This window comes from Fulmarus glacialis, unplaced genomic scaffold, assembly GCF_000690835.1.
Source record: "Fulmarus glacialis isolate BGI_N327 unplaced genomic scaffold, ASM69083v1 scaffold6999, whole genome shotgun sequence".
Taxonomy (NCBI): domain Eukaryota; kingdom Metazoa; phylum Chordata; class Aves; order Procellariiformes; family Procellariidae; genus Fulmarus; species Fulmarus glacialis.
Genome location: NW_009235114.1, coordinates 6,898 through 34,838, shown reverse-complemented (window position 1 = coordinate 34,838; position 27,941 = coordinate 6,898). Strand labels below are relative to the sequence as shown.

Genomic DNA, 27,941 nt, shown 5'->3' with positions numbered 1-27,941 from the left:
CTCACAGCAATGCTTAAAAACAGTTAAAGTATATGTTACTTATCGTAATATAGTAATGATGGACTTCACTTACTAGACAAGAAAAAGGAAGGTAAGTAAGTTAATCGTTGATGAAAGGACAAAGGTTTTGATTTATGATATTTACTGTCTTAAATACCAAGTTGGTCTGAAATTCTGTCCATGCAACTGCTGACTGAATAACGACATGGGCTGGTTTTCTGTGCCTGTGCTCCTAACTTGGCTTCTTCTTCAGGTGGTCTGGAGTCAGGTAAGAAAACAGAGAATACATATTCTTTATATGATCGAGTAAACAATGCAGCTTAAGATGAGTTTGAGAGGAAACAACTTAAGTATGTTGCTTTTGCAAAATAAGAATTCTGTTATCATCTGCACGGAAAAGAGAAAGATTTCTGTTTCCTCTGGGTCTTAGTGCCGCTATTTTTAATAGGCCTGGATATACATGGGAAGAGCTTATCTTGCATTCCCCATCTAAGCAAAATGTCCACTAATATTCGAAGTAACATTACCAGAATAGCAAGTCTGGGGTTAGAACCAAGATAAGTATTAAAATTTATTTTGCTACTCCATATTTGAATGGACATATGGGGGTTTTTGCTATAACACAATATATTTGATATTGAAATTGATGCCTTTTTAGCCATTGGATGTGCTTGTAAATGACTGTTCTCTGTTCCTCCAATCCAGCTGAACTATTTAATGCCAAAAAAGTAACAGCTGAGATTTTGTTTTTCCTGTCTTTTGTAGTGAAATGTAGCATTTTCCTCATCTTGTGATAATTTATGGTCGAGGTCAGGAATTTTGATATATACACAATATAATTAGTTTGGAGAACAAAAACCAGTAGGTTGTTGAAAGTTAATCTCAGCTGTTCATAGCTTCAGGGTAATCTATAGAGCAAGGTATTACTTATTGTGTCATTACTTAAGTGGAATAACTATCTCTTTTACGTTATGCAACTTAACTGTCTGATTCTATGAATCTAGCTCCAGTACCTCCCTGTGGCAGTGATATCCCTTCCTCTCCACTAACACACGCTCATACATCTCCCTAAGTCAAGAGGTCAACCTCATGTCCCCAGCTTTCTCATAGTCCTCCTGAATCCCACACTACCCCAACCTCACATTTCCCTTGTATTTCCACTGCCCATCATGACTACCTGTTCCTCTATTCCCAACCTTTTGGAAACTCAAGTCTCAGCCTTGTTTAGATTCCTCTGCAGGCTTTGATAAAGCATGTAGTGGGTGATGCAGACTGCTACTAACATCTACAACCTGTCACACATCAAACTGACATGTAATAACCAGCTCCTGGGTGAGACAGGGGCTTCTGATCACCAGTGCTGATTATTTCATTTCCATGTGCCTTATGGCACAGGAGGAGCTTCTTCTGTATTTCTGGATGCCAATACTAAAAGTTATATAGTCTGGAGAAAACACTGATAAGTTAGGGTGTCTCATCTAAATTGGTTGGCTACATTGCATCTGAAGTCCATGGTGAGGCAGGGAAATTTTCATTGGGTAATTTTTCACATCCTTGAATAGCTGTCCAAGCTAGGTGAGGTGGATCATCTTCTGGAGATGCCAGGGCATCATGGTGGTGCCATACCTATTTTAGGGACAGATGAATTATGTATGCAATTACTCATCTGTTTCTTCACTGATTACTGAGTAAGTCTACTTACCTACTTTTTATGTGACTGAAATAGGTGAGATGTTTCCCACCTGTTCAATATGCACTTGAATTATTTGTCAGTTAAATATGCTCACAAGCCATGGTTTGACCAACCTTTAATGTAACTTAATTCACATAAACCATGTTGTCTGCCAAAGTTAGGGACTAATATTATAAATGTTCAGAATTTTTTGTGTGTGTAGATTTAAAAGTAGCATTGGTTAGACTAAATCAGTTTCCTCTTTGGTACACCGCAGGTAATATAACCTTCCTCTATGTGTGACTATGAACTGTGAATCTGTTGTTTATTTACAAAACTTTCAGAGACTAGAAATGCATCATCTAGCTCTCAGTTGTCCGGCTGGTATTGAGACGGCAGCTGTTGATACTCAAACGAGTAATACTCGTACACAGAAATACTCTTTTTGAAACTGAGTATTTTGCTGTCGAGATTGACAGGACCAGAGACCTAGTTTTGTTGAGAAGGAAGTGGAAAGGAGTGATGAAAGGGATTCCTTCAGCGTAAAACATTCAGTGACAGTTTTCAGACACCAAGGACCAGCCTGGATTTCAGTCCATTGCTGAATTTGGTATTCTTCAGTCATGGACTCACATTTTGGTTTATGTACCAAAAGTACTGCTGGACTTAGCTACATTGATTTCAATTTGTGAACTTTTGTTGCTGATAGAGGAGCTTTTCCATGAGCTAGCCAATTTTTACCTTTAGCACAGTTATGCTTTCTGATATTGTAGATTATAATTATTGAAACTGTAGAAACATTTTACTCTCCATTAATGATTATAAGAGGATTCAACATATATAGATATGATTCTTCTCCTCCATCAAAAATCTTTAATAGAAAAGATGATAATGTGATTTTAATTTTTTAATATTACTAGCTTTACTTGTCATTTTTTTCTTCCACATTAGCCACAAATCTGTGTGAGAGTGGAAGTTTAAAAGCAAATGAAATCTTCAAAACGTGTGTTCCATATTTTGCCTGTGTACTTTCAGCTTGTTTTACAAGCTGCATTTCAAAACTTGAATATGTGGACTGGATACTGTCTTATGCATATCCAGTGATAATGAAAAGTAAAGAGAGGATATATGTGCAATAAAATTTCAGAATGTAAGAGGATTTTTAAATGCAGATTTATGGAAAAGATATTTTGGTTTATTAAACTGTATCTGTATACAGCTATATGCTTATTCTTTTTTCTGAAGTCCCCATTCTTATTTCTCATGTATCAGTGTAAACCTGAATAATACCAGTTAACTCAGTGAAATGTGAGGTCAAAATCAATCCTTCAGCATTTGCATCTGCCCAAGTCTGGAAACAGTTTTTCAATGGACTCGGTTACTTTTCCACAATGGCACTGGGTTTTTAAGAGTCGGGTATCTTAAAATCTACCAAATTTTGAAACCACCTAAAACTGTGAAGTACTGAAACAGGGCTGTTTCAGGAGAAATCAGGTCAGAAAACAGATTCTACTCAATGGTTTTTGTAACCGACACTTCAAGGTCAAAATCCTGCCTTTAGACTGGGCAAGGACATATGTGGGTGGTAATTTTCATTAAGAAAATTAAGAAGCAGAAGAAGAAGTTGATTAAAAACTTTGCCTGTTTATGTAGCATTTAGATATTAAGCATTTGATTATGCCAGCTCATACCAATTAGGCATTATCTCTCCTAAACCTATAAAATAATTATAGCCTTTACTTGCTTAGGCAAAAAATGGTTTTCCCCTCTTAGGCAATCAGAATAAATGATCAAAATCTGACAAAAACTGTGAAGCAACAGTTTGAATTAATTTTAGTTCAGGTGAATCAAAATGATAAAATGAGATTTCAGGCTTTTGTATTTACAATATTTTTTTCTGCCATTTGCTTTTTTTCACAAGACAGTCATTTCAGTTTGAAAATGAATCTTTCATTAAAAAGCTAAAATAGGACATTCTGACAATTTCAAAGCTTTCTTTCTGAACCTTTTCCAAATGAAGAAATTTCATTGAAGTTTTTTTTTTCTGCATTAAAGTTTTTATATGAATCCCATCAGTTTCAGGGCCCGCAGTTATGTTTGCCCTCAAAATTGTTCCCATCATTATGTGCCAAAAGTCAGATCTAGAAGAACATGTGCATTTGAATCTCTCTTGAATATTCTAGCCATACTATTTTCTTATCCATCACATAGATAGTAGAAATTACCAAAATTAATATTCTTGTGGACTGCATGGACTTGATTATTGCTGTTTTTCAGCATTCTGATCTTGTACTGTTCATTGCTTCTAATAGAGGTTGCAGATGCTTATCATACTGGAAAAATAAGTCATGCAAAACCGCATGTACGAAAGATAACAAATTATTTATATGAGGGGGAACTATAGTAAAAATAAAAGTAAAAATCCCACCCTGCTTTGCAAAATTTGCTATATCTGTAACCTATATTGTCAGAGATTAGAATTTAAAGTGATTTTTACCTTCAGTTTGTGAACTTCTTTTCAAACATATGAATACAAGATTTCTGATGAGAAACAGGAAAACCTACCCAGCAACAATTGCTTAGAAAGGCTATTCATGATTTTACTCAGTGCGTGAGAAATAGTTGTGCAGTGTTTTGTCAAGTATGTCTAAGCCAGTCCAAAGTGAAGTGTCTAGTCCAATACTAATACATAACATGCCTATAGAATTCTATAGGCATGTTATGGCAAGGAAAAGTGTGCTATGTATATCTTGTTATGGTCTTGCTCCAATATGGAATTTTACATATTGGATTTTACATGTTGCAGAAACAAACAGCCTTTGAGTTGGTATTGCTGAGGTAAACGGAGCCCAGCCAAGGCACTGAGCTGGGGCTGAGGTGACCTCGACTCTGTGCCCTGTCCTTCAAAGACTTGCTGCGTGACGCCTGACCACTCATTCCATTCCCCCATCTGCAGCTTTACGAGGGAAGGTTAAGCATAGCTTCCATAGGTTCTGTACAGTAACGATACGATTTAATAGAAATAATCGGCTCTTTTTTCCCATTTGTGAAAGGCCATTAGGCACTGCCTGAGTTGTGAGAGAAAAACAGTTGTGAAAGCTTCACAGGAGCAGTACTGGGCGACTTACTTGTTGGGCAACCTGAAGTGGGGAGGACACGAAACCAGCACATAAGCGAATAAACATTTCCAGTCAAATGAGAAGGCAGTGGGTCCAGTCAATCCAATACAAAGCCATGCGCTAAGTGTTGTCAGTTGAGCTTAAATCACATCTCTAACACTGTTGAGAGAGTAACGCGAGCTGCATTTCATTATGTGCCTTTCTAATAATATCTTTTCTTCTTTCCCCTCCCCAGCCTGCTCTGGAGACAACTGGTGAGTTCTGTTTAGAGATCTATTTGTATGCATGGGAGGCAGTCAACAAAAACAGCTGCTCATAAACATCGCTAGGACAGACACAGATTTATAATTACTGTTATTGTTATTGCATTAATTTTCACACTTCATAAAGATAACAGCAAGGGCTAATGTCCTACCTCACTTGTCTTTTTATTTTTCAGAAATAGATGTAGATGGAGGAATCGATCAAGACATCTTTGACATCAATGAAGGTTTTTTCAAAATTCAGTTTCTCTCTTAATTTTTTGGGGTGATTTTCATTATGGTAGCCACAGATCAATACAATAACTGAATGTTAATCTCCTCTTCCCTTTAGCTTTAGGACTAGACCTTTTTGAGGGAGACATCAAAATTGATGGGGTGAGTTCAAATATAAAATATAAAACCAGAAATGTGTCATTGACTTATGCAATGTAAAGTGTCTCTGGCATGGAAATGATTAATGCATCCTGCTCCTACTAACAATAAATGCTGTATGTAACAATAAACTGAAAATGTTTGGGGATGGATTTCTGCAAAATGTCATAGACAATGAAGGAGTCGGGTGCATTTGCAGAAACATTATCCAGAATAAGGCCGGTTTAGCCATTAGATCAATATTATTAGCTTCTTGTTTCCTTTACTGTGTTTTTTATATTTGAACTTTTAAGAGATTCAGCAGCACTGATCATCATCTGGACAGGTTTATGTAAAAGGTTCTTCATTTATCTGCACAATATTCTTTATGAGCCAATTAAATTTACAGACCAGTGCTGCAAAACCTTCATCATATAAGTAGATCCACTAAAACCAATGGAAAATCAGATCTGTAATACCACATTTTAAAGCATCTCTCCAGTATCCCTATCTGAGCCATTAAAAAAAAAAAAATTTACATAACAAGTTACATCCTAAAGAGACCTAGTAGAAACCCCAAAAGTGTTTAGTACCCCTGAAAGTCAATACTGCTTTGCTCTCCCTTTTGGTGAACGGCTTTAGCCTGAGCATATCAGTGGAATCAAGGACAGCACTTGCTAAGGGCACAGGAACAAATCCTTGCTTTATGAAAAATTACAGAATTATTAATCTCTGTACAGTTTTCAGGACTTTAGATCTTAATGCTTCCCATAGGAGCTGAAGCTTTTCTCACACATACGTCAAAATCTCAGGTAACTTGTATGGAGAAAATGCTGCAGAAGTTGGAGACACCGGTAGAAGGGAATGAAGGGATTTCAAACCCAAGCCTTAGACTTCTGAGTGATCTTCTGAAGTTTTTGGGCTCTTTGATTTCTTATATGTCTTATATGGACTTGTAGGAGACATGCTTTGCTTTAACACTATTGTAGTCCCTGATCCTAAATCACTTTTTACTGAGGACTGCATACTTTTTTTCTTTCTCAGATGCAGGAACGAAACTCCATCATTGGTGACAACTATCGGTGGCCCAAAGTTATTCCCTACGTCCTTGATGATAGCCTGGGTACAGTATATGCCCTTGACAATATCTATATGTCATGTTGATTGAAATATTAAATACAGGTTGGTAAAGATACTGTGGCATCTTTCCTCTTGTAAGTCTCGAGCAGGCCATTTCCCACAGCAGGACTGGGCCTGGGTATGCACAAGCAGGGTATATCATCTTGGTGTTGGTGCTGGGTCTCACCTCCTTTCTTGGATGGTTCTTATCCTGCCATCGCTATGGCCCAGCTGACTGATTTGGTTTTAAAAGCGTATGTCTGAGACATGAAACTCTACTAAGCAGAAGAAAAACCAGGGCACTGAAGATCTTTTCAAAGCAAGAAAGCTTACCTGGCCATTTACATCATCTACAGCACCGATGGCAAATTGGCCTTCTGGCAGGCAATGCAGTTTGCAACGACACATCGTGGAGTGCCCTGTTGTGGGGCCAGGGACACACCATAGCTTGTCTCCATCCCTTTGAATCCACCCGGCTGTGGCTCTGCGTGGCAGAGCCAAGTGGTGACATGGAGTTTGAGTTCTTACTGTATACCACATGGGGAGATTGTGGCTTCACTACACAACATGGTGTCAGGTTTCTGGTACATGACAGGAAAAAAAAATCACCCACCAGTTTATATTCGGATCTAAACTGGGTTGAAACCACACAAGTTGCTTAGAGGAGGTAACCCAGATATAATGTTAGCAGTTCAAGTGCTGGAGAAATTCTTTGAGATCTGTAGCCTGCAGTCTGCACTAGGTGAAATCCGATATCTTCATTCCCTGTTTGTTTAATACTTGCTCACATAAATCTCAGCAAAGTAAATGAATGAATTTACACAGTTAAGAACCACGCACTATCATGCATTATATACTCATCATGTCATACTTTATACATAAGTACCAAAGAAAAATTACACAGAAACAAAACAAGAGGAAGATAAAATGTCACAACAGCCTAATTTACAGTTTTTAGGTCCCTACCCAGGTCTTAATCCAGCAAAAATCCTGCTTATTTTAATCAGAGATTGCTGGAGCAAGACTCACCCTTAGGACTTGCTCCATACGGACGATAGTTCAAACCTATTGGCTCAGTATTGACAAGAACACTGTTTGCTTTGCAGAAATGAATGCTAAGGGACTCATCCTCAAGGCATTTGAACAGTATCGACTAAAAACCTGTATTGACTTCAAACCTTGGGAAGGGGAGAAGAATTACATATCTGTCTTCAAAGGAAGTGGGTAAGAGGAGTAACGTAAAATAACTCTCATCCTGTTTGGCTACAGGCTATTTTCATGGCCGGTGTGCACTCTAAAACTCATATAATATCTGATTATAATTTTGTATTTTTGTTGTGTCTGTTTTTCCAGTCTTTTTTTAACTGGAAATTGCAGTAGTTTCCAAAACAGGTATTAACTTGGTAGTAATGAACAGTTTCTTGCTGATACTTATTTTTAAATATAAGAGGTAATCAAGTCCTTTAAGAGGTAATTTTCTGGGCATGGTAAAAGATATCAGAAACAAGCCAATTATTTTCTTGACTGATCTTTGGATATATGGAGTGTCACTTTCAAATGGTCATTCTTAGTATACCTTAGTTTTTAGGAAGAAAAAATCCCAGTGGAAATATGGTAGTTCTAACTGCAGGACAATGAATTTCTTTGTCTATAACAAATGGAATTGCATTTGAACAATGTCACACCAGCATTCAGATATAACAGCGGTATTTTTAAATGCTGCACAGCACTGAGATATTTTACAGAGGTTTCACTTTATTTACCTCTTTTGATGAATAGTTATGTTATTCCACCCGAGCTTTTGCAAAGTAAGACTCCAGTAAAGAAGTCAAAATTGCTCCACCTGCTTCCCTTTCTAAGACAGTCTCTGTCAAAAGAGTGCAACAAGAACAAATATATTCTCCACTCTGTGCTGAACCATTTCTCTGTTAGAAAAGGAGATCAGGAAAAGCTTGATAGCCTGGTGAGGAAATTTACTCTCAGAAAATAATTTCCTGATATGAGAATGCATTCATAAATGGGAAAGATTTTCTGATAATAGAAATGTTTCCCTTTCCCTTTGGCTTGTACTGAGATATTTGTAGCAGATAATTGTTTCAAAATTTCTTCGGTCTCTGGCTCTTTGTATTTTCTATTCCTCATGCTGTGCACATGACATTGAAACTCGACCCTAAAAGATGTATAAGTGGAGACTTAGGGAGCAATGCATATTCCTGTGCTAATGACTCTTCAGCTTTTTGAGCCAAATGGAAAACTCATGTAGCTAAACTTTTTAGTCCTTCGTCACATAAAGTATGCATTGAATTTGCTAATAATTGTACCTGAAAAAACCCCACAATATTTAGCCTATGGCAAGTAAGAGGTCTTTGCACAATGTTTCATTTATATGTCTATTAAAAATAGATAAGTCATGGTGACGAAGAGGACAAGTCACTCTAGTTGGATAACATATCTTGCCCTCACTGCCTGGTGTGTTGCTTGCCCTGAAATGTTTCTGTCATCTCAGCTGACACATCTGTAAAACAATTAATGCTCAGCAGCACTTTTTAAAAGATTGGAGCTAAATGGTGCAGTCTCCTGAAAAATGTCTGTCCAGTTTCGGTGAGCTAGCTTGGGGCTGTACAAAGAAATTGTCAGGACTGACCCTGCATTAACTGCCTTTCATTTCACTCCATTCCTCACTTCTGGTATAACAGGACAAGGTGAAAGGTGGATAAACCAACCCATTTCCACTCTACCATTCCTAATTTTTTTTTTTTTAATCAGCTAGGACTCCTCTAACTGCAGACTAAAGCCCTCAGTCCAGAGGGTACAGTGCAGACAGGAGCACAAAGTTCCTGGCAACACCAGCTGGATTCATAAAGTTTTATCACACCAAGAAAAAGATGATAAATCATCTTTGCCTTTCCATCTTGGCTTGCATCTATAAAACAGACAGAGGAAGGTAGGGGAACTTTGTGTCAAAAGGATTTGTAGTAGGCCATAGTCCTCGTCTGGAAGATCTTTCTGAATTCAAATGAAGTCAGCCACAAAAGAAGCCAGCGGCCATTTTGTTGTGTTGACTGCCCTGTGTAAAAATATGTTTGTAGTCTCTGATATATATACACAGTGTCATCAACTCCTGTACGAAGAGCCCTCTCCCTGTCCACATTCTTTATCTACCGTTTGCCAAGCCTTGGCTGCATTATATTAACAGGTATATATTTGTAACGCTAAGCGAGTAGAGGTACATATAAGGTTTTCTAGCACACAGCCTTTCACCTCACCCTCTATTCAGGTCTATGCATCAGCAGCAGAGGTTAGACTGTGGATCTATTTAAAGACCTTTCCTTGACTCCAGCCTGTGTGCTAAGCAAAATACACGAGGGATGCTTGTGAATTACAGAAATGCAGGAACATCAGACGTAGCAGGTGCCTGCAAAGCTCACAGAACAGTCTGGGAACCTGCAATGTATGTGCTATTTCTCCCTACTCTTCTCAGGAATCAGGAAAAGTAGCATGGTGTGGTAGAGTCAAATCATAAGCAGACCAGGGGGGGATCAACCCTGTCTCTAGTATTTCCACATGGGAAATCAGGTTTTCATGGAGCTCTCCTGGGAGGTCACCTCAGCTCTTTGCCACTGTGGCACATGACAAAGGGAACCCATGCAAAAGTGGATTGATACAGATCCCTGGCTAACCAGCTTGGTGCTGGTAAGTCAAAGTCTCTGTGTGCTGATACTGGTGATATGTGATACTATGGGAAGTTATTTACTAGCAGGACGTCAGTATAAAAATGTGCCTCAAATAAGTGCTGGCAGTTGGAGAATAGGGTTTCTAGTTGGTATCATCACTACTGATGGCATGTATCTACTTATAGCCCATCTTCCAAAAAGAAGGCTGATGGGATTAGTCCTCTAGCCTCTGCTAGGGCAACTAGCAATGCAGAAAACATTGGATCAGGGGAGATACGGCTCTCACACACTTGGGGAAGCTGGGACTTCCCCCCATTTTCTTCCCTCCTAAAGACGGTGCTAACATGGAGTTCCAGGTGCCCGTTGCTCTGGAGTGCCCTGTCCCACTCACCTATCTCAGTGCTGGGCGACACAGACCAAGCATTTACTCCCTCTGCAGCTGCAGAACGATGGTGTCGTAGGCATTTGGCAGGCTGAAGGCAAGGGGAAGCTGCATGCCCTGGCGTTTGGATGCTAATTTTGCCAAGTGTCCTGGATGTGCCTGTAGCCTGCTGTGCTCTGCGCAGCAGCTGTGAAGCCAGAGGCAGCTGCTTTGGTATGAGGTGGACCCAGAACTCTGATGGACTTCTTAGACTTCTGCACAACCAGAAAAAGCTGCATGATCGATATGAGGCCTTGTTCAAGAGAAGCCCATGAAATCATGGATGCCACATGTGCTCCTTCCCAGGTCTCATGCTGTGATTTTAATGAGTAATCAATAGCCAAGGCCTGTGCTGCTTTGTGGAAAAAGAAATACTGGGGAATATGTTGCACTAATAAGTTACAGAGTTCAAAAGCGCATGGTATGCTTGTGTTTTTAAATTTCTGGGGTGAGAGGACTGCAAATCCTATGGCATATTTTGTGCCCGATTAATTTTATGGACTTCATTGGGTAAGTGTTGATTTATTTGCTGCATAAAATATCAATTTAAATGTAAGTCTCTGTGCTTGCTAGTTTGTGGGCATGGGGTGCCATTTTATTGGCTTGTGCAGATAGCTCACTGAATTTTTTTATTCTTTAATAAAAACTTCCAGCACAGCTGCGGTTTTGCTCTTCCTTGTGAGCGTATGTCAGCAGCAAGTGCTCTAGCACAGCAGCTCACAAATAGCTAGAAAGAAAAGAGCTCATGAAAAGCACTGTCAAATCCGCCAGCCTTTCAGAAGGTAAACACAGCCGTGCAGAAGCGTACCTTGCCTGGCAGCCACAGCCCCTCACAAAGCAGAAGGCCAAAACAATAAAGAGAGAAGCAGCTGCAATGGCACAGGCGAGAATGTGCATGAACCTGGTTTCCCTTACGATAGGGACAGGCTCCAAGTGCACTCACAGTCACTGTGGCCCAGCTAAAAATTGTTAGTTTACAGTAACTTAATTGCTCTAAATCATGTGTCCGTAGTCTTCGATGTTTACCAGAATACCAATGAAATCCTCATCAGTTTTCTTCTGTCACAAGTAGCTCAACATTTTTCTGCTAAAGAAAATCCATTAAAAACAATACAGCCACAGCGGGGGAACTGCTTGTTCATCGAAACAGAGCTAAATGTGAGAGGAAAGGATCCGGTAAGGAACAGATCAATGCAAAAGTGCTCTCTGTAGCAAAATGTAACTCCAACACTCAAGTTAAAAATATACCTGTTGAACAGACTGATTCTGGAGTTCACGTGGCATGGGGATGGTATGCACCTCACAGAGCCCTCTCTCATTTTCAATGCTAGCTGCTGGTCCTCTGTGGGAAACCTCCAAGAGGGGTTGCAGCAGCTCTCCATCGGAACCAACTGTGACAGGATCGGGACGATCCAGCACGAGTTCCTGCATGCCCTGGGATTCTGGCATGAGCAGTCACGGTCCGACCGGGATGACTACGTGTCCATCATCTGGGACAGGATTCAGCCTGGTCAGTCACTCCACTGCTTTTCCTTTCAGACTCTGGTGTAGGGGGTTTAGCTGTGGAACATCCCTTCCAGCTATCCTTTGGTGGCCACACTATTTTCTCACCTGTATTTAGTTTTCAAAGCCAGCGTATCAATAAATTAAATATCAGGTGACACCTATTTGTGACAGAAAGCCTTGTTGTTGCTGTGGTTATTGCTTGTGCCACAGCAGTTCCCAGAGTCCTAACTAAAGATCTGAGTCCTGTTATGCCACATGTTGTACAGCAGAGCAACAGAAGAGAATAATTTAGTTTGTTTAAATGAATGCTCTAAAAGCCCTGTTACTCTGGGAGCCCTTAACAAAACAAAAGTAATTGAAAAAAAATCCCATTCTGAAAAACCCAGTGCGACCAAAGCCAGTAGAAAATCTCCAGTGAAAACACGGGTCGTCCTCTTTCTCCCTGGCCACTACACCCGGTGCGGGCAGCAGAGCTGAGACGGCAGAGCACGCAGAGAGGGTGTGCAGAAAGGAGAGATGCCTTTCAGGGTCCGCATCACACGAGCGGTTACTGCGGCGATGCAGCTTGTGAATGTAAGTGTTGGCGTATTTGGCACGAGCCTGACAGCCGGCACGGGGTTCCTCGGGACTCTGCTCGGTCTCTGCCTCTTCAGCTTGCCGTTGTCCCCTGTGACTTTCAGGCAGTTCAAAAACAAAGTTATATACACAGACTTGATGCTTTCCTAACACAGGTACACTCAGAAGACTGAAAAAACAGATAATGATTAAATCTAATGCATTCTTTTTTAGTTGTGATCGATAGTCAGGTGCATATGCAAGTATATATTACAGAAAATGACTTAGACTCTGTTATTTGATTTCCATCATATTTTGCTGACTCTTTAATGACAAGTTGCACTACTGTTAGCTGTTTGAAACTCCTGCAGTTTTTTTACACTGACTAGAATACAGTTACTGTATTTTGAGTAACTTAAAACATTCAAAACTTTACCTTCCTTTGGGTAGCTAGTAATGTTTTTTTGCTTATACTCCAGAAAATATCTGTAAAGTTAAATTCCGGAAGCTTATCTGATGACAACACTAACTTGTTTATTGCAAGCTAAAATGACCAGCAATTAAACATCAGAGAATACAGATTGGAAACAGGGAGGCATTACAGTTGCAAAATGCATATATTTGGGTACTGAAACAGTAGCCTATCAAGGCTACAAGTAGTTTCACATGGAAACTACAAGTAGTTTCACATGGAAAAGATTTCTGGTAGCAAAAAGCTTTCCTTCATCCAGCAGAAGCCATCATGTTATGTTCCAGTGACTGAAAGAGGAAAGTAAATAACTCTAGACTAGAAATAAAGTAGTTTTACAGAGTAAGTACGAGGAAACAATTACAAAAAAATACTTGGGGATCTGATGGATTCTCTGTCACTTTAAGTCTGTACATCAAAACTTGGTCTTCTTGGGCAATAAACAATCTTTCCCTTTATTTTTCCCATTTAGGCAGAGAACATAATTTCAAAAAATATGATGATAAAACATCAGACTCCCTGAATGTTCCCTATGACTATACTTCTGTGATGCACTATAGCCAAAATGCATTCAGGAACGGAACTGAACCCACCATCGTCACTAACATACCGGACTTCATGGATGTAATAGGACAGCGAATGGATTTCAGTGGTTATGATCTCCAGAAACTGAACCGGCTCTACAATTGCTGTAAGTTTCTCCATTTCTTTTACATTTTTTGCTTCTGGCATTTGAAAGAAATGGGGGTGATGATACATACATGCTGGACACATCCAGGGACAAGTGAAAAAGATGCTAACATATTTGGAGAAGTGAATTGTGTTAAAAACACCAGAAATAATGGTACAGCTAGAAATAACATAGCCCTCCTGCAGAAACACTGCTGTGTAGCAGAGTTTTCTGTGCAATTTTATCTGACCTTTAGTTAAAAACCAGCTTCACTCAGCAGCTGATTTCTTTTCATCCCTTGGGTGGCTGTTTAAAACGTGTGCTTCTGCACAAAGCTTTTTGGTTTTTCTCCCATTATTCCGCAGCTGTTGCTGAGACACTGTACAGAAATGAGTATCTTTGCTGTGGCTATCGCACCTACTCCGCTCTCATGCAATCTGTGAGACAGAGTGTGTGTTCATGCAAATAGCGTACAGATGCTGTTATGAAGAAAATATGAGCTTTCAGAATTTTTATTTTTAGTTTCAAACCCAGTCTTTACAAAAGTGGTCAAAAGAGTTATTTTGCTCATGTGGGATTTATTTTAGAAAGTTGAGTGAAAGTAAGAGACAGAGAAATGTAGATAATCCTGTTACCAAATTGGAATATAATTCTGTAATTGTGACTGCATCAAATGTGCCCTGGTGCTCAGATGAAAACTTTTACTTCACTGCCTCTGTATCCCAAGTAGTGAGTACTGGTTTGCAATTATATTTTAAGCCTCATTCTACAGATGCCTTAAATAATTATCACACTGTTTTATTAAAACAGTGCAATTTTTGGGCATACAATTCTGATGAAAATGTTGCTGTTCATGTGGGTCTAAACTGAACACAGACTTAGATGCAGCCTTAGCTTCCAGCACGTGGCACACAGTCAATTAGGTCTTATAGAAGTGCTTACAGCTAAGGATGTCTTTAACAGTGGATGGGGTCCTTCTTCCTCTCCATTAGTCTTATATACTTTCCATCATTCTCGTGCATTACATAAATACTTCGTGACATTTTAACTTTATTCTTAACCCATAGGCACATTCCCCAAGTGAAGTAAGCCCCAGTCATGTTGAAATTAGTGACAAAACTGCCACCACCCTCGCTGCAATCAGGATCTGCCCAGCTCCCCAGTCTGTCCCTTGGCTTCGTATAGTGTGCACGATATTTGCAGAGCCATAAGTCGTCTTCAGGTCACCCACCATTTGCCTAAAAGTGGCCTCTGTGCCTGGGAGGATGGGTGCTTCAGGCGTCCCAGCCCTCGCCCACCCAGCTCCTAGTCTGATCCTTTCAGGTTAGAGGGAAGACTGAGAACACCAAACATGGTTTGGGTGGCAGATATCCTCCCAGAGGAATCAAAATATTATTTCTGTTGCTGAACGTGATTTAAGGAAAAGTTTAAGCTGAATTTCTGCTAAAGGCCTGTGTAGTTAGGAAATTGCATTAAAAATGGGAAACTTGGTTCTTAAATTGAAAAGAACCAACCCACAGCATAAGAAACCCTGACTGATACTTTAGTGCCTGTTCTGATCTCTTCTTCAGGACTGCCTTTCAGGCCATATGGTAACAGTAGATTTTAGTCTGCTTTCCCCTTCTAGCATATTACTTAACAGAACTGACCGTGAGGTTTCCCTCAACCACTGGAAGTTAGGACTTATCACTCATCCCCCATGTATTTTCTTCCAAGTCCAGCTTTTCATTACATACCAACAAAGTATCTGGCTTTTGGTGCAGATGGAGTTCAGAACCCCCTCAAGCAGTGCCCCCTTCCTCTATCTCATTAATTAATCTAAGAAATAGATTCTAAGCTACTGAGTCTCGCTGTCCTCTCTTCCTGTCGTTCAGGTCACCACTCCATGCCAGCCAGCACTTTCTAACTAAGGTAGTTAGGCTACTGCTTTCCTGTTTGGACAAACTGATTTCATATTTTGTTTTGTATTTTGATTTCAGAGAGTTCTTTCATGTAATAATTCTCCATTTTTGCTTACCTTCTCGCTGACACCCTAGCTGAGTTTTTTCTTTCTCCAGCAGCCAATATAACATAACATCTACTATGAAAATCTTTTCTTGTTTTTTACAACATCGTACCAATACTGTATCATAAAAGGCATCAGTCATACAGCACTTCTGATAGCCTTGCAACCCCTAGAGGATTGTTAGCTTTCTATGAGGACAGTACAAGACATCTCAGCAGTACAACTGCTTTGGCAGCAGTTCGTACTTAAGGGCTTTCCAGAGCTACAGCCCAAGTGAAGCATTTGGCGTGCCATTGAGGTTGATTTTTCTGATACTCAAGGTCCTTTCTAAACCTTTAAACCTGCCACAATATTTTATACATAGTTTGAAAAGCAAAAATCATGAAGCATTTTATTAAAACTTAGTTGTTTTCCAATCATGGCCGGTCTTACACAGAGCTCAGACGTGGTACAATGAGAAGCAAATCTAAGAATAGGGATAAACCTGGACTTGTGTCTTCCCTCACCCATCCAGGGTTTGCTTTAGACAGAGAAAACAGTTCATACAGTGTTTTCCCTTTCCTGTTCAACTGCACAGTATTCCTTCACTTCATTTTTCACTTGCTGTATGCAAGACATCTTAAAAGTTTGTATGAGATGAGATATCCACCGGTCCCAAATGTACCTCTGCCAAATGTTTTTTTCGATTCAGCATTTTGAAAATCAAGGTTTGCTTATTGCAGTGAAATAACTCCTGCTCTATTATATTTCAAAATAAGCACTCCAGCTGATACACTAGTGAATTTTGATCAAAATCTGTGGCCATGTGTGGACTGGCCCAAATAAAAGCAGAGGAATGAACAGGAAGTCTCAGGACCTTTTGACTGTGTGAAGGTTGGTGAGTTGGGGCTGGTATTAGTGTTCTTTTTATAAATAAAAGATGTGATATGATAATTAGCTGGCACCCTCCTGTGCTTGCTAAGTGCCCAGAGTGGTCCTGACGACATGTTATTAATGTCAGTGTTAATCGCCAAATGCTTTGAATTCCTGAACATTATAACTATGAATGTTGATGGTATTTGAAGCTGCTGATTATTCGGTGTTTGCATTTAGTCTTTCTCCGCTCTTGGCTTTGGACATTCACAATTAAAATGTATGTCATGTAATAGAGATTCACAGCTTTTTTTTTTTTTTTTTTTAAAATGTTATAGCCTCCTCCCTAAGTTTCATGGACACATGCAGTTTTGAACTTGAAAATATGTGTGGCATGACTCAAAGTTCAGACGACAACAGTGATTGGCAGCGTTTGTCTCAGGTTTCTGCTGGGCCAAATACTGATCACACGAATATGGGAGAATGCAAAGGTATGAGAAAAGACTGTTCTTATCTCTCTGGAAAGTATTTTCTGCGGAGGCGTGTGAGTTGACTTCGATCTTGGCCTTGTTCTCTGTTTATTTGTTGACAAATTACGGTTTATTTTTTAACTAAGCAACATAAATCTACCTTCTTAGGGACATCATGTGATACATTCGATTTTCTGCTTATTTGAGAAGATTGAATGTCCTTACCTCTTTTAATCTCTTTTCTAGTCTTAGTGTCACATCCTGACACGAGAACTGTGTAAAATGTTCTAACCTATGGTACAGGCACACCAGAAAGACTGCTTTTTTTTTCTGAATAATTGCTCAGTAAGTCTTTGGAAAGGATTGGGATTATGTATATTATCAGGGCTCAGGCCCTGATTGAGAATATAGCCAGTTGTTTCTGAACCTGTCAGAGAAAACTTCATGAGTTCAGGAGCTTAAACCAGTCCTTCAGAGAGAGAGTCAACTGTGAATTACTGGCACTGGGTAAAGAGTAAGAGCCCATGCTTTTGAGTACAAATTGCTAGAGATAGGCAAATGAGGAAAAAAGTTGCAAGGAGAACAGTTCCACTTCTGGAAAATGTGAACAGGTAACAGTTCCTCAGTTCCTCAGTCTGAGGATTTGTACGGCGTCTAGCTTACCCTGACCCTGACTTGACCATGTCTTCTAGCGGTATTACAACACAGTGTTAAGGATACAGGTATGCCAGGAAAATTTTGTTTTCCCTCCCCTCTACCATTCATTTCTCGTTGACTTTTGACAGATTCTGGCTACTTCATGCATTTCAACACCAGCGTTGGAGCAGAAGGAAGCACAGCTATCCTGGAGAGCCGAATTCTGTATCCCAAAAGGGGCTTTCAGTGCTTACAATTCTATTTCTATAACAGCGGTCACGAAAGCGACCGTCTGTATGTTTGGGTCAGGGAGTATACTTCAGCCCATCCAAACGGTACTTTGAGACTCATTGAAGAGATAAAAGGTAAACAATAAAATTGCATTTTGGTTTAATCTATACTCAATATCCTTTTCAAAGTACTGGGGAAAATATTGTTAGCAAAGTGACTCATTTCCTAGTGTTATTCTTTGGCTTCTTCTCTAACTATGTAATTGATTCTCTGCTGGTGAAATTATACTTGATGAATCCTCAGTCAGCCATTTTTCTATAATATAATCAATTACCACAAATCACAAACTCTTGAGTTATCAAGATAGTTTTCTCACCAAAATAGCTAAAATTCCATGAGCAGTCATTTTAACTGTTCTAGAATTGCTGGTATCAATAGCAACAGATGAAGCTGGTCATTAGAGTAAATTACAATGAATAAGAAAGTAATAATAAAGAAATGGAAAGTATAACTGCTCTGGAATACCTAACATACCAGTTTAAAAAAGATAAATAAAATTTAACTTCCTTTTTAAACAAGGTTTGAAATTACTTAACTGAAATATATGGGCAGCAGATCGTTATTTGAGTTGTAGTTTGAAGAAAAATAAGTTCTTGTGGGTTTAGGAGCCTTTGGCCTACAGAATGAGCAACTGAGGTCAGTTAATGGACAAGAGCTCTTTAAGCTAGAATTGCCAAAGTCACCTTATGATTAAATTACTTTCTCAAATATTTAACTATTATTTGGTCTCTATTACAGCTACAACTAGTTCAGTCTTCTGGTTACATAAGGGATTCAGCATGTTCTTTTACAAAATAGGTATCAAGTCCACTTCTTCTGCCTCTTTTTGTCCCTTTAGGCTCAGCTACTGCTCATGCCTGTTTTTCTTTTCTTTTTTCCACTCTTTACTTCACCCCGATGCTTTCATCATCCCTGTGTGCCATCAGGAATCATATAAGTGAATGTAAGTGTCAGGGCTGCTAAGGCAGATGTAAATTTCAGAATTAGTCTGAGCCTTCCAAGCTCTTTCAAACCCTCTTTGAAACCAAGATTAATTTCTCCATACTTCAGTCCTCTTGACAAATACTCTTTCATGTATATTAGGTCCCATCTCCCATTCCCTCTTTCTCAAGTCCATAATTTCCTTTTAAGTGTCTGATCTGATATGTGTGTCCAAATGGGCACCCTACTTTGACAATCTCTGGTAAAGAGATCATTTCTCCCCAAGCTGTCTCACTTCTCTCATGTGAGAAGTTACCCTCACCAACACAGAGTCAACAGACTGGAACACCACAGCCCTTTCCAGCCATGATCTGACATCCTGGCTGACTTGCTCATGGGTTTGCACTGATCCACCATGCTCGAGAGGCTGAGGGACAAGCCCTGAACCCTTTCTGCTGGTCTGCGGCTGCTGTGGCTGCCTTCAGCCGGGAGCAGGGGAGGCTGCGGGAGTGGGACATTTTACAGCACAGCAGTTGGTCTGCTCGTTGAACATGAGTCAGAAACCCCAGTCTTGCATATAATCTGTGCAGTTCAAAAGCTTTGGTCAATGCAGAAGGCAATTTAATGGAAAATAGGGGGGTGCTTTTGTTCTTGTTTCTGGGTTTATTTTTTTCCTCCTAATTATAATAGTAATGAAAAAAGGCAAGAAATTAAAACTTATATCTGAGATCCATTGTGTTGTGTTTAGAATTTTTAGGAAAGCGAAGCATGGGTTCTGTACCTGGGATTGGCACTGCCTATTCTGTAAATGCAGCTGGAAGTCTGATCTTCCATGCAAGTGAACATAAACGAGACAGCAAAAGAAACTGTTTTGCTGTACATACTATTAACAAAGGATGTCCTACTTTCACTTGCCTTACAAGGCCCCTGTGCAGAGGTCTTTGCTTTTGCATACGCTGCTCTTGGAGTCAAGTGGAATTTGCTAGTGCAGGCACTTTTGGATGCAGCATCAGACTCACAGTGAGGTTTTATCACTTGAGGTAGGTTTTGCAAACGACTGGCTTTAATTTGAACATGGAACCATTAATCATTTGATGGGTGGATAGTGCTTCTGCATAGACAAACTTCTGACAAGCCATTTAAATATACAAAAACAATTGAATGAACAAGTCTTGTAGTTCTAGGCTCCCAGAATCCTCTGTAGCATTTTTTGTTGAGACATGTTGTTATTCAGTTATTTGAATACACTTTGCTTTGAATTTTTTTCTTTTTAATAATACAGGTGACAGCCATTTTTGTGCATTTAATTATCACTACATTTATACTAATTTAATGAAAAGTTCTTTAACAATATAAAAGAAAAAGCAGTCTTAAAAACCGTTAACACTGTTTTCACTCAAATTAAAGACCTGCTATGCATATTAAACATGTTAAATCTGTTGAAAAACTGAATTGAGAAAATATGATCTTGCACTGAAAACGTAACATCTAGAGAAGAAATATTCCATCACGTCAGCACTGGTGGAACTGAGAAATTCTTACATAGCGTTGGTATAGGGTCTGTAGACCTGTGCAGTGTTTGGCTGTAGTGCTTACTCAGAAATCCCTACCCTTGTTTTTCAGGTTCACCTGCGACTTACTGGCAGCTCCATCATGTTTCTTTGAATGTCACAAGTAAATTCCAGGTCGTGTTTCAAGGCTTGAGAGGAAGTGGCTTATCAAACGGAGGCCTCTCTATTGACGACATCAATTTGTCAGAAACTCAGTGTCCCCACCACGTCTGGCATATCAGAAATTTCACACATCTCCTCAACACAAGTCCAGCAGGGGCAGCAGGAAGAATATACAGTCCACCTTTTTACTCCAGTAAAGGATATGCTTTCCAGGTCAGCTTGTATGTAAATGGTACCACTGATAACCCATTTAATTTAGCAATGTACTTGTACTTGATTTCTGGAGCAAATGATGATCAGTTGCAATGGCCCTGTGCATGGCAACAAGGTACCATGATCCTGCTTGACCAGCATCCTGATATTCGTCAACGGATGTCAAACCAAAGAAGTATAACAACTGACCCTCTGAAATTATCAGGTTAGTTAAAATCAGATGTGCTATCCAGTACGTTTAAAACAGCCAAAAGATAAGGAGTCAAATTTTCTTTTTGTGTAAATTAGTGCATTTTTTTTAGCTTCTGGAATATTTCATTTGTTTGCAGCAACACTATAATTGATCCACAGACAAGAAAAAATTGAACATACAAGTAGGTTAAGCTGGGACCCTGGATTTCAAAATTGATTTGCATAAGAAATAGGAGGATAATCCACTCCTAAAATTTCTTTCATATGCTCTGTGAAGATGCATTTTTATCTGCTTCAATTAGAATGGAAGTTTTCCAGAAGAAAAGAAAAATACTGAGTTAACCATACACAGAGTTCATACCAGATAAAAGTGCAGCCATTAACAAATCCCCTCCCTCCTTGTAAAAGGTACAGTGGTGTCAGCAGAAATCTCCAGATGGGCAAAGTACTGATTCGTATTACACAATCTGTACAAGTTCAAGGTATGAGAAGATAAGGAGCAATTGTCCACAATAACTTGGAAAGGAGGCAGTTGAGGTAAAGATGTAACTCTGAGAAATGGTAGTAATCTCTATAAAGAGAGATATTAAAGAAAAACCCCATATTCATCATTGGATTAAGATTGGATTTAGGCCAAAATGACTTTCTGCATTGATGTAAGAGTTTTGCCAAAAGAAACCACCTCCACCACTGAATTAGTTTCCTGGGCTTTCAGACCGTAACATCAGTCAAGGAAGGAAGGCACAAAAATGTCTAATTCACAGTATTATTTTAAAAATTTTATGATTTACATTCATTTTTCTATTTCCACACTGTCTCTATGTGAAAACAATGCGGGTAATCTAGAAAGACTAAATGTCCTCCCCTGTAAATGAAAGACGCATCTCACCAGGTCCTCCATAGATGTTTGACATTTTCCCCGTGCTCTCTGCTGTTACGACGAGAGGGCTCAGCCCTTTTCCTTACCTGACCCTGTGGACATGCAGTCTGTTTGCACTCTGCTCCTTCTCCCTTGTTTATTCATCTATTGCTAATAGCCACAGATTCCCAGGAGAAGCCTTGTAACTCCTATCCTTTCTCTAACCAGAAGAGGTGTTGGATCAGGCAATTTCTTCTCCCTCTGTCAGGTACTTTCACAGACAATCAGGCTCAACTTTGAGATTTAGAAAAGGGTTTGATGGAGGGGACATCAGTGGCCTGTGACGGTTCAGGTTGTTCAAGTACCCTCTGCCCTACATCCACATCAAGAAATGCTCTTTTTTGAGAAGCACTGAATTAATTCATTTTACAGATGAGTCATGTGCTACTCATCTTCTTGCCTGCTACACTTCAAAAGAACTAAAACCAAAACAAAACAGGTTTTCAACTAGCTCTGCAATAACCTCATCTCCAGCAGGCTCTTTTCTCAATACCTCAGGCTAAACCAAGCCATTGAAGATCTCCGTTGTCTCATGCATCTCATCAGTGTGGAATCTCAGGCAAAAAAATCTGCAAATATTGTAGGCAGGTTCAGCATTGCTCCTACTCCTTGAGTTTCAGGTAATTTATTGTCTTCTCCATATTCACGATATCCATGAGCAACTAAGCAGAAGCAGGCAAAGTAGGACGCAGTGTGTCTTTGTTGTTGAGAGAGGCCTCAGTACTACTTTGCAGAAGAGGTCATCTGAGAAGGAAGGGACCCTATTGAGAAAGAAATCCAGAGTGGTCCCACACTCACACTCAGTTAATTTTTTTTTTCCAGCTTCCTCGTCAACTTATTTTTGGGATAGGCCAGATAAAGTGGGATCCATAGCATCTTTTCCCAATGGAACTACATTCATGAGAGGTCCAGGAAGTGGAACGAGTGCCTTCTTAACTCATCAGAGACTTAAAAGCCGCAACTTTATTAAAGAAGACAGTGTTTATATTCTTTTAACAATGGAAGGTATGTAAATATAGCTGATATTCTTTATGATACAGTGAACACGGAGTGTCACATACTTACTAAGTCACTAGTGTTGTAGATATAAATACACACGATGTACTTTGCGAATGAGCAGTTTTGGAACGACACATGTATCTAAAGTCAAATCATATGTTTGGATAAATTTGTGGATAGGTACATGCACTGTATAATTCCTTTGTCTCTTGTGAAGGTGTATAAAATGATGCTAATCCTGTGCAAATTATTTTGAATAGAGTACTTTGAATAAAATTGTCTGTTTCTGAAAAAATCTAGAGGACATTTCCAAAATACATCATGCTCCTGAAAGGTAAAAAAGACTATTTATCCGTTATACCTGTGGACAGGCTCTTCGCTCTTTAGTATTAGAACTTATCATTAGAATAAGAGGAAAAATAACATGAGGTAAAGACCTTATTTCTTATATATTGCAGATATATCACATCTACTATCAACTCAGCCAAGTGTTTCACCCACCTTTGTTACGAATACGTCCAGTGCCAACACCATCAAACCTAATGCCACTGCCACCACCAAGCCCACCACTGCCACAGAGCCTACTGCCACCACAACACCCACCACAACAGCCTCTGTCACCCTGACCGAAGAGCCAGAAATAGAGGTTCCCGATTACTGCCCAGACAACCCGTGTGAAAACGATGGTGTCTGCGTTATTGTAGATAGAGCACCAGTGTGCAGGTAAATGCCTTTATTCACTCTCAAATGCAGTTTTGGGATGAGTAATGAAAGTTTCTAGTAGAATAAATCTTTGTTCCAAATGAAAGGAAAGACAGACTATAGCTGATTAAGGTAAATATTTCCAACTGCTACTGCGAGACTAAACTTATGACCAGTTTGGGCAGCAAAGCTCCTAACCTCAGCACTTGACCACTTTGAAGTACTCTGCTTGACTTCCCTGTAAATTATATTTTAAATGTATTTATCATTTTCAGTAATGTACTAGTCCAATGTTATAAAATGGGCTGTGCATCTCCTTAGAAGTCCCTATAGCAAATTTTATGAGTTAAATATAAATGCAGTTGAAACAAAATAACATTTATATCAGTAGAAAAGATGTTTAATACTTCACAGGCAAGAAGCAGCATAGACGTTATTTTAGAATTTGATTCAGAAATATTGTGTAGTGTAAATTATGACCATGAATTACCAAAGTGTAGTTGCTCGCCTTTGAAACCCGAGATGAAGGCTGAGGACTAAAAAGATTTTTTGCCTTGCAAGAAAATTAATATGAACTTTTATTTAATTCTCTGTGGATACATTTATGTAACCCACCTGGCAGATCAGCGTCGTTCCAGCTCTCAAACAAGCTCTAGGGCTGAAGATAGTAACCGTATGTGATGCTGTGCCAGGGCAGGTAGACTGGGGGAGTGCTGTGAGGCAAACGTCTAAAGGCCGAGAGCAACAAGAGTCAGGATGACTCATTAAGTGCTATATCTCCCCATTTAGAAACCTTTCGAAAAACAATTCTTGTGCAACCCATCAGAAGCAGGTCACAAATATGAGTAAATGTCAAGAAGCTGTTCCAAGAAGACAAAAGAAAGTTATGCTGAATGTTATGCCTGATTTCGAAATTATGGAAAGAAAACATCTATTCTCTGACATCTCTGGACTATTTGAAGCTCTAGTGCCTATGTGACCTACTTTCCATCCTAGAGAAGTGTGTGATTAGCAGTCAGTTTCCGCTCCGATTTTCTCCTGGGAAACAAGGGGGGATGTGGTACATAACGCTGTTTAAGCAGATCACATGAAGTCCCCCAACAGTCAGTATCCTTGCAGCGCACTGCAAACGGACTTATTTTCAGGGTTGAACACATAGTTCTGAATAAATGGCTTAGACAGGAACTAGAAAAACAATAACATTAAGAACAACCAGGGTTAGAAAGGTAGGGCAGATGTGCACTCAACAGCACATATAGTTTTTTTCAGTTAGATCATTGGGACCCTCATATGCTCACTATAAAATGTTCCGGAGCTGATAGTGATATTGGATAAGGTGAAGGAATCAAGGCCTGGAGGTTGTTTTTAGTCCTAAAACCAGATGACTGCTAGGACGTTAATTTCTTTTCTTACCTTCTTCTTGGAGGAGGGCAGAGGCAGCTCATACAAGTTCTTTAAATTTGAAAATAAGCCCCTTCTGGCAACGAGAAGGTCTAATCAGAACGTACCATATCTACTAGTGGAGAAGTACTGAGCAGGGAAAAGGGAATGTGGTGGGAACATCTTCGGCCAGCTCACTCCTAGAACTGGGGAATTCCTGCACCTAAGCTTTGGTTCAGCTGCTGTCTGGTCAGAGATGCCTTGGGAGTCTGGCCTATGGTCTCCACCCTGTTTATCTCACAGGTTTGAATTGCTGGATAAGGTGAGCTTAGAATTAAAAAAGCAAAGAACATGTGAGGAAACAGGTGGATGAAGTTTTCTGGAGGGTGGTAAATGTGGCTTGATTGGATAAAAAATAGCAGTGTAAAGCTTCTCAACCACTTGCCCTAGGAGCTTATTCAACTCCTTCCTACAAAAGCTTTTTTTAAATTGTCTGAGTAAAGAAGTTAGAAGGGCTTTGTGTAAAAGTTGAGCGTGACAAAAGGCAGAATTGCATCAGGATATGAGGGTAACAGTAGTAGTGGAAGCAAATATTACATGACAGTGGTCCTAGTGACAGGTATCAGTTTCATGGAGAAGAAAGTGAGTTTTCTATCAACAGAAGTGCTATAAACTTCAAGGAAAAGGAAGCAGATAAGTGAACTGAGTGATCCAGAGGGCATCTCTATCGGTAGCAAAAGATGACCATTCTGTAGCAGCAGCTCTACCGATCAGCTGTGGCCAAGCATTAAGCAGTCAAAAGGATCAGGATCACACCTGGGATTTCTGGCAAAGGCTCTCTCCAAACACATGAGCGGGAAAACAGCAAGATGACCATTCTGTAGCAGCAGCTCTACAGATCAGCTGTGGCCGAGCATTAAGCAGTCAAAAGGATCAGGATAACGCTTGGGATTTCTGGCAAAGGCTCTCTCCAAAGACATGAGCGGGAAAACAGTGGGAAGCTGAAAGAAGCACATCCAGATGTGTAAGGACAGTAAGCCACTCGAGACAACTTTAAAATAGAAGTCCATTTTAAGATGATAACTTCATTACACTTTGGGATATAGAAACAGTGCATCAGAGATGCTTTTTTTTTAAGTAGCCCTTTTCATGCCTTTAATCTTTAGATGATACCGCATGTTTGTTCTTTTACTTTCTAGATGTCCAGCAGGTGACAACTGGTGGTACATGGGAGAAAAGTGTGAAAGGAAAGGCTCAACTCAAGAAAATACTATAATAGCTGTTTCTTCAACCGTAGCTGTATTTGTTGTAATGCTTATTGTCACTATCACAACCGCGGTGTGCCTTAAAAAGAAATACAGCCAAGGAAAGGAAAATGGTGAGAGCCTGACTCTAGAAGAAGTAAGTATTTTGCCTTTTTCAACAATTATACGTATATATACTAAGACTAAACAAATCCAGTAAAAGTAAATTGGAGGATGTCACATTTTTAAAGTCTGAAGACTTCAGCTTAGGAATTAAAGAGCTCCATTAAGTGCTACTAATTTATTAAACACCAAAAAGCCACTTCATTCAAAACCTGTTCTCCTCCTCCACCCCACCACTCTTACTGCCTTGATGGCAGCCTACATTGAGTGGGAGAGTGTGAACAAAGGGGCTCATCTTCAATTTGTAACTAAACCATATCTTCCACTTAGTGGACTTGTATTTCATCTATTACTGCATTTTCTACTAAAGAGCTCCCTTTAAAACACCATGGTGCTAAAAAACCCAACCCAAAATGTCAAAACAAAAAGCAAATCTAAAAATCAGTTTCCCTATTCAGTGGCCATTTTTTATGCAAGGAACAAAGTAGCCATGGAAATTGTGACTTAAGGAGAGCTAAAAGAACACAGCAGGTTAAAATGATCTGAATTACTGGGTCAGAAAGGACATGTAGTGAATAACAGAGAAATTTGGGCAGGTTTTGATAGGAAGTTTCATAAAGTCCCAGGTATCTGGACTCTTAGTTTAAACAGAGATTTAATCTTGGAAATAATAAGAATGACATAGCTTAGGGGGACTCACAAGGCACAGGAGAAATTTTGTAAGCAAACTGAAGAGGAATGGCCTTCTGGAGAGCAGACTTCCATTTTTAATTTTGCCCTAGTATTCTTTATGTGATGTCCTGTTGAGGTGCAGTGCCTCTGTGCAATGCCAGATACTTGACACTGTTACTTTATGGCCTTACAAGAAATTATTTTAGTTTCTTTGTAAGTAACACTCTTACATTATACACGTATTTCCCTTTCCTACATGCTTTTGAGATGTGGGTTTGTTGGGGTTTTTTTCCCATTTAGAATAAAACATCTTTCTGAAGATAGTGCAAACAAGCATCAAAGACAGAAGATGAACATCACTGAAAAACCACAACTACGTCATCATTCTTTCTGTTACTTTTATCTCAACCATCATGATAAAGGTTTGTAAAGCCTGGAAAATAATTCATCATCTGGATAAAGTACTGTGCTAAAGTCAGTAAAGTGTCTGACAGTGTTGCGTATCACCATGCAATGGAGAAAGATGGAAATACCCTGTGTGACATGCCTGCCCTGTCCTTTAGTCTACCTGAACATGATGAAAACATGTAAAACTGCATCCTGACTTTCAATCAACACAGTGAAGTCCAGGTTTGCTATCTTATCATGATACAGATGTCTACAATAAAAGGGAGCTGGACCCTGTAATCACGTGGGCCCCAGTGGTTCTGACTCCTGCAACAGCTGTCACTCTGTAGTGTGAGGGTATGTGGAGTGTGGGAGCGTCTGGTTCATTAAGTTATTTGGTTGTGATCTACTCGCTATAAAAGAAATAACAACTAATGAGGAAA

The 27,941-nt window shown here is 39.6% G+C and overlaps 1 protein-coding gene across 1 annotated transcript; it reads left to right on the top strand.

Annotated features, from left to right (window-relative positions):
- Window positions 1–205: 205 nt before the first annotated feature.
- Window positions 206–27,429, top strand: MEP1B (meprin A, beta). Its single transcript, XM_009585883.1, has 15 exons — window positions 206–268; window positions 5,027–5,045; window positions 5,231–5,281; window positions 5,386–5,429; window positions 6,450–6,528; window positions 7,631–7,748; window positions 11,951–12,129; window positions 13,622–13,840; window positions 17,015–17,167; window positions 17,932–18,147; window positions 20,618–21,085; window positions 22,814–22,996; window positions 23,449–23,713; window positions 26,272–26,473; window positions 27,412–27,429. The coding sequence occupies exons 1-15, from the start codon at window positions 206–208 to the stop codon at window positions 27,427–27,429; spliced, it is 2,277 nt and encodes a 758-aa protein (XP_009584178.1).
- Window positions 27,430–27,941: the final 512 nt, after the last annotated feature.

Excerpts from the sequence above, each read along its gene's own strand:
- MEP1B (XM_009585883.1), top strand. The coding sequence starts at position 206 with ATGGGCTGGTTTTCTGTGCCTGTGCTCCTAACTTGGCTTCTTCTTCAG. Across the intron at positions 12,130-13,621 it reads CTGGGACAGGATTCAGCCTG|GCAGAGAACATAATTTCAAA; the intron begins GTCAGTCACTCC and ends TTTCCCATTTAG. Across the intron at positions 22,997-23,448 it reads TATTCTTTTAACAATGGAAG|ATATATCACATCTACTATCA; the intron begins GTATGTAAATAT and ends TATATATTGCAG.